Genomic DNA, 11033 nt, shown 5'->3' on the forward strand with positions numbered 1-11033 from the left:
TCGGACCAAGATATGTCCACTAGCTTGGTCAAAAATTCAAAAACATATTATACTCTCCAGTTTCACGCCCAGAATGACCTTTCCATGGTCAAAAATACTTTTGACCAACCAAATGAGAATGGAATTAGATTAATAAGATATCCACAGAAACTAGACTCAAATATTAACAATGTTTATGAAGTATTAATCATGAGAAAATACTTACAATGTGTCTGAAATAGTCACCTAAAAAGACCCAGAAATATGTCTGAGAGAGCTCTTTTGGGTTTCTCTCTAAGAACGGGGGGAAGAAGTGATAAAATGGAGAGAAGTGTCTCTTGCATGACTTTAGACTCCTGGAGAGGGAAGTTATGGGCTTGAAAGACCCTTGATTGGAGTTGGCTATGTGACATAACATGGAGAGTAATGAGGTCAAAGGACTGCCTGCAGCAGTTGTGAGAGATGGAGGTTGATGGAGTGGACTTCTCTTCACATCAAGGCACTAATGGGTTGCAGCCAATGGCAGTGGATGGTTTGCCATGTGGGGAGGAAACTTCTTCAAGAAACTTTGCCAAGGTGGCCAAATTCGTGGGCCTTGGTGGGCCCTAACCAAGTGGGCTTCAATTTGGGATTTAAAGGTGGTTCGGTTAGGGTTTGAGATGCTATCAAGCCCAAAATCAATTTTTTTGGCCCAATCAAATTTCCAAGGTTTAATTGGTTGGATAATAATATCATAACAAGGGTTTGATTAATTAATAGAGTGTGGAAGTGATTTAATCAAGTGATTAAACACAATGCTATAAATCGGATTAAAAAGGGTTTTGAGGCCAACTTTAGGGTTTGGGGAAACCATTTAGGGTTTTGGTTTCAATCAAGTTTTTGGGGTTTCAATTGGATTCCAACCATTTAGAGTTTTACTAGGGTTGAAACCCTCTTTGGTTTGGCACAATCTGGTTGATCAGATGAAACAAAGTTTTGCTTAGATGGCATGATTTCACACCTTGACTTCCTTCACAAATCCATCTAATGGGTCCTCATGGTGCCAAGTGTCTAATACTATTCACTATGTGTGGCTAAGATCTTGCCAAGTGTCCAAATAAAACTTTTCTAACCTAATTTGGATATTCCACACTGTGATTTTGAAAATATTGCACTGGATGCGCTTATCGAGGTTACTATTCAGTCTGAAGAAATACATAATAAACTTAGTATTGAAAAAATCTTAGATATTCACATTAACTTGTAGTGAAAATCGTTTACCGAAATTCAACCCTGGAGTGCCCCTAAAAATAATTTCACAATTTCGAACAGTAGTTTCGTCCGAAATTATGAAAATTGGCTGTTGCGCCATAAAATCCTAAATAATCAACTGAGTCTATTGGCATAGGCCAAAACATATTCTGACACTTCTAACTACCTCAAATAATTAAACTCATATTTCTAACATCATAGTGAGTGGTAACACTGACTATGTTGACAGACTAAAACCTACGCGATTGGTTGATTCATAAAAACTTATGGGGTTTTCACGAGATTCCTAAAGTCAATAGAAATTTCACCGTTGAATTTCTAGTGGGCTGTTATAGAAGTACTGCCGAAATTTTTACTAACGTGGAAAGTAATAGAGTGACGAGATTTGTGCAATATGGATAATATAATCTCGAATGAGATAGGACCAACTACCTTATCAAAAAAACAAAGAGAATTGGAGCATACATGCATGTGAATTTTCTATGTACTTGTTATTAATAGATAGATGTTATTAGAAATGGACAAAAATTAGATGCGTGTGGGCGATAAACTTGGAAAGGATTACATACCCTATGCGTGTGGAGTAAGAACCTTCATTGATTTTGCACGGGCATCTTCTGATAGTCGTGGTTACATTAAGTGTCCATGTCGAGTGTGTAAAAATTTGTGTGCGATAGGGTTGGATAAAGTAGAAAGTCATTTATTTGTGAACGGTATGGATCTGGGGTATACTCGTCAGGTATTGCATGGTGAGCCATATGAACAATCAGCAGATGTATTGGTCGATCATCACAATTATTTGGGCACATGGATGATGATTATGAGTAGGATGAGATGGAGGAGATGTTGGGTGATATTGGAGCAAGGATGTTTATAGATGAGGTTCACGACAATGCCTCAAGTGGCGGAGGGACTGATTGTGAAGATTTCGCTTCAATGTGGGAAGATGCAAAGCGCGAGCTTTATCTAGGCTGTACAAAACATTCCAAAATGTCGTTTATTGTGCGATTGCTTCACATTAAGTCATTGTGTGGGATGTCGATGAAAGCAATAAACATGGTATTGGACTTATTTAATGAGGTGCTTCCCGAAGGGTCTGCATTGCCCAAGAACTTTTATGAAGCAAAACAGTTGAGAAAATGATTAGGATTTGAGTACAAGTCCATACATATATACAAGAATGATTGTGTTTTGTTCTGGAAGGAGAACGAGGAGAAACAAGCATGTCCTGTATGTGGAGAGTCGAGGTGAAAGGGTAAGAAAAACATGCCGGTTAAGGTGTTGCGGTATTTTCCCTTGAGACCTAGGTTGCAAAGACTATATATGTGTAAGAAAACAACTCACGATATGAGGTGGCACGGGGAGAAAAGGGTTAAAGATGACACATATATGAGGCACCCTGCTAACTTACTTGCGTGACAGTCTTTCGATAATCAATATTCAGAGTTTGGGATAGAAGCTCGGAACATGCACCTGGGACCCACAACCGATGGATTCAACCCTTTTGGGAATATGGGTACAAGTTATAGCACTTGGCCCGTAGTGTTGATTCCGTACAATCTTCCACTATGGAAGTGCATGAAGGCGCCCGAATTTTTGTTAACTTTACTTATCCCCTGCCCGAGATCACTTGGGAATGACATTGATGTATTCATGCAGCCGTAGATTGAAGAGCTGAAAGAGTTATGGGAAACAGGCATTAGAACTTATGATGCATCCACAAGGACATCTTTTCAGATGCATGTTGTGGTAATGTGGACCATGAATGACTTTCCGACATATGGGAATCTTTTCGGCTGGAGTATGAAATGGAAGTTAACGTGTCCGATGTGTAATAAAGAAACTGCTAGTGAATGGTTAAAATATTCTCAGAAGTTGTGTTTCATGGGTCATCGACGTTATCTACCAGCAAATCATGCATGGAGAAGAGAATGTGCTAAGTTTGATGTAAAGTAGAGGATAGAATTGAACCAAAAGAGCTGTCTGGGGAAGAGATAGTGGAACAATTGGTACATGTTAGAATGAACAATTTTGGAAAAAATGGGGGAAAAAGCAAGAGAAAACGAGGCACAGCAGAATTGAATTGGACAAAGCGTAGTATTTTTTTTGACTTGTCGTATTGGTCGTCCTATATGTTGCGACATAGTTTAGATGTAATGCACATAGAGAAGAATATTTGTGATAATATACTGGGTACATTGATGAGCATTAACAAAAAGACGAATGACACGATCAAAACGAGGAAAGATCTTGATAGAATGGAAATTAAATATAATCTACATTTACGGGTGAAAGGCAATAGGGTGGTCATGCCGCATGCATGTTTTACAATGATGAGGGAGGAGAGGATGGACTTCTGCAAATGGTTGCAAGGTGCGAAATTGCCAGATGGTTATGCTTCAAATATTGGTAGATGCGTGAGTCCTGATGATTGGAAAATCAATAGATTGAAAAAGTCATGACTGTCACATATTTTTACAGAAGCTATTACCTGTGGGAATTCATGGGAAGCTGACATCTAATGTACGTGTCGCCATATCCGAACTCTGTATGTTTTTTAAGGATTTGTGCACTCGGGTAGTAAATTGAGATGTGTTGCGGAAATTGGAAGAAGACATTGCTACTATACTATGTAAATTCAAGCAGATCTTTTCACCATCATTTTTTGATGTCATGATCCATTAAGCAATACATTTACCGTGAGAGGTAATGTTGGATGGACCGGTGCAGTTCCGTTGGATGTATCCAGTTGAAAGATATTTGGGTCGACTGAAGCGCACTGTTGGGAATAAAGCCAGAGCTGAGGGTTCAATAGTAGAGGCCAATAAACACGATGAATGATTAACATTTTGCTCTCTATATATTAGTGGTGTTGAGACACGATTTAATCGTCAAGAGAGAAATGCTAATCTTGCTGCTACGCCTCCTTGTGAGCTATCAGTGTTTTCGCAGAATGTATGACCCTTGGGTGCACAAACGGGTTACTATTTAATTGATGGAGAGTTGGGTAAAGTTCAGTGGTATGTGCTAAATAATTGCTGGGAGATTGATGATTATCACAGTTATGTCATTCCATGCTTCGAATAATTCTAATGTTTTTCAAGTTTAACTATAACTGTTGTGCTCAAAATAAACTTCCTTTGCATTTATCTATAACAGTGAGCACATTGACAAACTTAGGATGGAAAGCGTAGAAAACATAGAGGCAAGACACGAGGAAGAATTTCCCGGATAGTTTGAAGAACGTGTATGAACTAAAATTATATATATATATATTATATTTTGATACTTTTAACTATGGATAATGAAATAATAAATATATACTATTTCAATTGTTAGATTTTGGAACAACGTGCTCGTGATTCTGAATCAATTTCTTCTGAATTGTATGCATTGACCCGTGCTCCCTCAAATAGAGCACTTCGATGCACTGCATGCACGGTTCGAGGTTATAAATTCTATACTCTAGACCGTGAATGTAATAGAAAGACTCAAAACTCTGGTGTGTTGGTCGAGAGGAGTCATGGAACAGATGATATTGACTATTATGGTGATATACGTGATATTATCGGATTGAAATATCTAGGTGAGTCTGTAACATATGTCTATAAATGTGATTGATGGGATCTAGGCGGTGGTCGGGTTTCGATACATAGGGATAATCACTTTACAAGTGTCAATACTACATCTAAATGGTACGAAGATGATCCATTTGTATTGGCTTGTCAAGCTACCCAAGTCTATTACTTGATTGATCCAATGAAAAGTGCTGATGAAGATAGTGGAGAGATAACTTGGCGAGTCGTACAAAAATTTGTCCCTAAAAATATATATGAAGAAGGAACGAGTGCAGATTACGAGAATAGTGGAGATGAAGATGACACTCCGATTGTAGAGGCATACCAAGAAGATGGAGAGGGTATTAACTTGTTTGTTGACCTCGGTGCACTCGAGTTACTCCCCTTGTGTAGAGATGATATCCCACCCGTCCGTATTAAATGATCATTCAATTCAAGTAAGTGAGGAGGAAGAAGAAGAAGAGTCAGAAAATAAAGACGAAGCAGAATCCGCCCAGGAGGTGGATAAGGAGGATGAAGAAGAGGTGCATGATGATGATGAATATGTTATTGAGGGAGATTCTGAAACAAGCATGAAAAATACATTTGAAGATGAAGAATAAAAGTACTAAATATTTTATTCATATAAGTGACTATAAAATATATTGAATTTTCAACATTTCTTCTAATTATTTTTCTTTGATATAATTAATTATTTTCAAGAATGCCGCCAAAATGACAACGAAGAAATGTGCATCCGCCAAGTTCAAGTCCCGAACCCATTGAGGACTCCCCACTCGAGGACTCCGCTCTTGAAGATCAAGTTAACACGCAAGAGAACAACAGCTAGTCCACACCTACTAGTAAGGAAATATTGTTGTTGATAATTAATTATATAGTTAATACTTTTGTCTCAATAACTATATAACTATAATTATCCTATCTATTATCATGTAATTAATGCATGTAACGCCCCGACCACGAGGGTCCGGAGAGTTCACTCATGTTACCGGATAATCAACTCCAACATTGCTAATATGATTCCAAAAAGCTCAAAATCAAACGTAAACACTTCAAATTTAATTAACCACACATACTCGTATATAAAATCCTCCAACTTCTCTCCATGTCACTTAAACTCACGTTTCAACAATATAATTATCAAAAATCACCAATACTCATCGAAAGCTTTCTATTCTTAATCCACTATTATTAAGTCATCTCACCAAATTCTTCATAGTCTTGATCCTCAGCTGAAATATCCAAAAATCATCTGAAAATATTAGAGATAAGAAGGGGGTGAGTTATCAACAACTTAGTAAGCAGAGAACATATACTAGTATGCAAACATGAGCATTTACAGATTTTAGAATGTAGAACAAAACACTTTTTATTTTCAGAATGCAGAGTCAGAACATGTTATCAAAAATATCAGAGCGAAGGTTTCAGAAAATATTCTTATTCAAAGTCTTTTGGCATAGCATAACTGACCACCATCATACCAGAACATCACATCGCATCAGAGGCCATGTTTAACCCCCGTGGTAGGGTTGTGCAAACTCTGGTAGCTAACCGAGCAGAAAGAGAATGTGAATCTTCCCCTTATTTATTCTCGGAGCCCCGAGTGTGCACACAGGAAAGACTACTAAAAAAACCACTTTGTTTCCAAAGTGGGTGCACTAAAATACACAAAAATACGGGGTATCACAATGCATCTGCACGTTGCGGTTGTGTCTATACACGTGGCATCTCTCTTGAGAAAACAGAAGGCACGGAAAACTCAAGATCACCATTCCTGATAGTTCCACTAGAGGAGTGGATGATAGTGCAGCAGCGCTTTCCTCCTATATTGGCACAGTAGTTTGAGTTTATGCTCCATTTTATGTACGCTCATGGCGAGATGTTCTGAATGAGATTAAGGAGCACATTCGAAGTCGTGTGTTGGTGAGTTTACTTTGAGAGTACATTTTTTTCACCTAGATTAATATATCATATTTTTGACCTGATTCACTTATTAGGATGAATTCGACCTCGACTTTGGCCGTAGCGAGGATTTGAGAACCGTGAATGAGTTATGGCTACACTATTCCGATGTCACAAGGGACGATGTCATGACCACTTCAAGAAGTTTGAGACGTTGGAAGAGGCTGCATAGTCTCCTTTCCCACATATGAAGTTAGATGATTAGTGAAAGTGTTGTGATCTTTTCGCATCTCTAGATTATCAGGTATTTTACATTTATATCTTTTAATTATTTACATTCATATTCGTTCTATATATTATATGTATACATATTACAATTAACATTCTTAATATATTTTGTAGCACTTGAGTTCTACAAATGCACAGAATAGATCCGCTCTGACTGTCTACCATCGTGCCAGTTCAAGGTCATTCCACTGTCTTTCTAAAAAAATGGTAATGAAAAATTATAGAATTCATTTATTTTTCTGATATTCTTTTATTTAAGTACTAACATTATCTTTTTAAAATTGCTAATATCGCTTTATTAGAAACATGATGATCCTGAAAACTTTTCCCTCATTCATGTCTATGCTGTTGCTCACACTAATGAGCATAGTGAGTGGATGGATCCTGTCGCTGCAGATAATTATGTAAGCAATGTTAATTTTGTTAAATAAATTATGTAACATGTGAATAATTTTTTTATTTATTTCTATTTCTTTTAATGCGTTACTTATTAATGATCATTACCTTTCAAATTGCAGGAAAAAATGATGGAGATGCAGTCGGCTTTTAGGGAATCCTCTCCTAGTGACATAGACATATTCATGCAAGTGCTCGGGCTGCAGTCTAGTATGGCCAGAGGTTTGGGACGATCTATCAAGCATAGAAGTTCATCCTCCTCAACCTCATCGACTTCACAAATTAATAATCTTACCAAACATTTAGAAGCTGCACGGCGTGAGAATGAGTAAATGAGGTCGAGACAACAAGAGTTAGAGTCTCTCTTAGAACGACAATCTCATTTAGAGACGCGTTTGCAGGACCAACAGAGAGACCAGGAGGAAAGAATACGCAGTGAAGTCCAAGAGCAAGTGCAATGGGAGATGATGGTGCAAATGGAGCGTGTTATGTCGTTGCAACAGAATCACAGTGGGCGAGAAAAAATAAGAAATAAATTTTATCAGTAGTGGTGGCTAGTTTTAATATCTAATTTTAAAATTTTATAAGACATTGTTATCTGTTAATTGATGTTATGTAATATGCTACAATTGGTATACTTTTAAATTTTATGAAATTAGTATTTCTGATCTGTACATTCGAATGTAAAGTAAAAATATTTTTTATGTTGGTTCCCATTCGAACCAACGTTCGAACGTGAATACATAAAATTGTATAGTAACATTCGAACGTAGGAATCTACGTTCGAACGTACTGACCCTCAAACGAACAAAACGTTCGAATGATTAAACGATTAATGTTCAAACAAACCTCCGAACGTACCACTTGCATTTGAACGCTACTTTGTTTACATTTGAAATAACGTCCGAACATTAAACCTGTTATGTTTGAACATTGGTCCGTTAACGTTCGAACGGATATTCGAACACAAGTTATAATTAACGTTCGGACGCATAAACGTTCGAACGTAAATATGATACGTTCAAACTGTAATCAACGAATGTCAACTTCTCTCATTTGAATACCAATCGGTCGGGTTTCCATTTGAATGTTCAATTCGACGTTCGAACGTTACTTTCTGTGACAGTTCTCAACCGTCACAAAAAAGGGAACGTTCAAATGTTTAACCAAACAGAACATCTCCAACTGTCACTAAATCATCACTAATTGTTTTCTGTGACGCACATTAGGTGACGGTCGTGGTGACACCAAATATCTTTAGTGACGTTTTGGCAATTTTTGGTGACGGTTTCCTCTGTCACAAAAGGCAAATTGTGTTGTAGTGACATTCTTAGGTGGTATCACCACCTCATAGAATCTGGCTTTCCACAGGGCACTTATGGATTACGGTTAAACTGTCCTGCTCTAGCTTTTCTATACTAGTGTTCTTCTTTCCCTCTTGTAAACGTATGACAACCTGAAACTGGAGAGAGAAGATATAATTCTCTGCAATGATTAGTTTGATTTCTCATTCTAGAATGAAGTTTCTGGATGGCCAGTAAGTTTGCCTCCAAGATGGCCATAAGGGAAACACTTGTTTCACCGAAGGTATGCCTAACTGAAGAACTTTGGAGATCCATAGAGCGTGCCAAAGGATCTCTTACAGTGCTGGCATACAGTTTCTAGAATGCTGAGATTCTTTTACCTATTGTTTCACCGTTATCCCAATTTCTAATATTTGTTTTTTGGGTTAAACTTCAGAAAAACAAAAATGAAGTCACTAAAACTCTGCTTTTCCCTATTATGTCATGTAATCAAGTCTTAGCTTTCACTCCAGCCAATGCCAGAGTTTCTTATTTATTCCACAGCACATTAATTGGGGTCATTAAATTTCAAAACAGTAAGATGACAGTTGTCTTTGCAATTTCTAATGATTTGTAACCCAGTGAGACATTATGTCCTCTGACTATCTTCATTTTTTTCTGTCATCTTTTCTTTTTTAAACCCTGCTTGTCTGTCAATTCAAGACACAACAAGAAGTTGCCTTACTTGCCTTTTCCAACTATGGTGAATTGTCAAGGACATTACATATGGTAAGCTTGAAGTTGCAGCACAGTTAATCCACCTGAGGCTGATTCTACAAATGTATGTCTGTCTGTTCTGTATTCATTCATGTTAGAGGTTCACAATTGGAAACTACAATACACTTGACAAAAACAAAATTAAACTGACAATGTATTATGTATACTTCTAGTATTGTCATTATAGGTTAGAATTACCATAACAGACCCCACTGGGGTTGTGCTATATATGCAAAGCTACTAGCCATTTCCTACTTATAGATGGGAAGAGTGAAACGAGTCGTGCCAAAAATTTCCATTATTTGTTTCTCCTCCTCTCTTCCTAGTTCTCATTTCTAACTTTTTTCCAACGAGTCTTTCTTTTTACATGTTTATGGAGGTGGGATTGCATTCTTGCTCAAACGGGAGCCCGGTGTTTGAATGTCCAACCTTCGAAGAGACCATTTCATATCACCAACATGAGCATCTGAGCAGCAACAATAGAGGGTGCTCCTCATCGTCTAGATTTAAAGGAGTAATTTTGCTGAATAGTGGTAAATGGGGTGCCCGAATCTCTTATAGGTACCAGCCATACTGGCTCGGGGCACATGAAAATGAGCAAGACGCGGCCATTGCTTACGATAGAGCAGCCATCAAGCTACAAAGAACTGATGTCGCCCTCAACTTCCCTTGGACTGATTACTCTACTCAAGAGAGCATGTTCCAAAGCAATCACTCGGTCAAGGAAATTCTTCATATGATTAAGGATCAAACTTACGAGTCCAACTTCCTAGCTTTCATTAAAGCTCATTCTTCAGTTGAGCCAACTCAAGTATTTGACTTAACAAATGAAGCACAGATCTCATATCAATTACTCTTTCAGAAGGAATTGACCCATAGTGATATTGCTAATAAGACTTTTCTCATCCCAAAGGATTATGCATTGCAATACTTCCCCCCACTTACCACCACAAGTTCAGACAGAAATGAAGAGAAGAGAAAGTCCATCAAATTAACTTTCTACGATCGACATTGCCGTTCATGGAGTTTTCAGTATTCATATTGGAAGAGTTCCCGGAGCTTTCTGTTTACGATGGGCTGGGAGCGCTTCCTCAGGATGAATAATTTGAACCACAAAGACATTGTCTTTTTCTATGTACGTGACAATGGAGATCAGAGCGTGTGTTACATGATAGATGCACAGAGAAAGAACGAGGAAAATTCTGCCATTGCAAGCAATATGATGAAGGATAATAATGGTTTAAGAAGAAACTTTGACAATGTGACAGAGGTTGATGGCGTGAGAGAAGAGACAGATAGAGTGGTCAAGCTATTTGGTGTGCTGATTGGTTAAATAACTTGACTTCCCTTTTTTTTTCCTTTTATTAAATGTTGAAGGGAGAAATAAAAAGTTGTAGGACAGTATCCATTTGCTTTCATCTTTCTTAACCATTTAAGGGTTTCAGGAAATTTATATGCAGTTTTACTGTAAGGGAGAGCATCTAGCATCGAAATCTTGTTTCAGTCCTCTTATACGTGTTCTTTCAGTAACTTATCTTTGTTGCCTGTGTTCTGGTCTTAAATTTTTGAGATATAGATG

The 11033-nt window shown here is 37.7% G+C and overlaps 1 protein-coding gene across 1 annotated transcript; it reads left to right on the forward strand.

The window, feature by feature from the left end:
• The first annotated feature begins 9827 nt into the window (after window positions 1–9827).
• LOC121235421 (AP2/ERF and B3 domain-containing transcription factor At1g51120-like) lies at window positions 9828–10787 on the forward strand. Its single transcript, XM_041131765.1, has one exon. It carries the CDS (start codon window positions 9828–9830, stop codon window positions 10785–10787), a length of 960 nt encoding a protein of 319 aa, XP_040987699.1.
• Window positions 10788–11033: the final 246 nt, after the last annotated feature.

The sequence above is a fragment of the Juglans microcarpa x Juglans regia genome, chromosome 6D, assembly GCF_004785595.1.
Source record: "Juglans microcarpa x Juglans regia isolate MS1-56 chromosome 6D, Jm3101_v1.0, whole genome shotgun sequence".
NCBI lineage: Eukaryota > Viridiplantae > Streptophyta > Magnoliopsida > Fagales > Juglandaceae > Juglans > Juglans microcarpa x Juglans regia.

Bases quoted from the DNA above. Each gene is read 5' to 3' on its own strand.
- LOC121235421 (XM_041131765.1), top strand. From the start codon at position 9,828: ATGGAGGTGGGATTGCATTCTTGCTCAAACGGGAGCCCGGTGTTTGAA.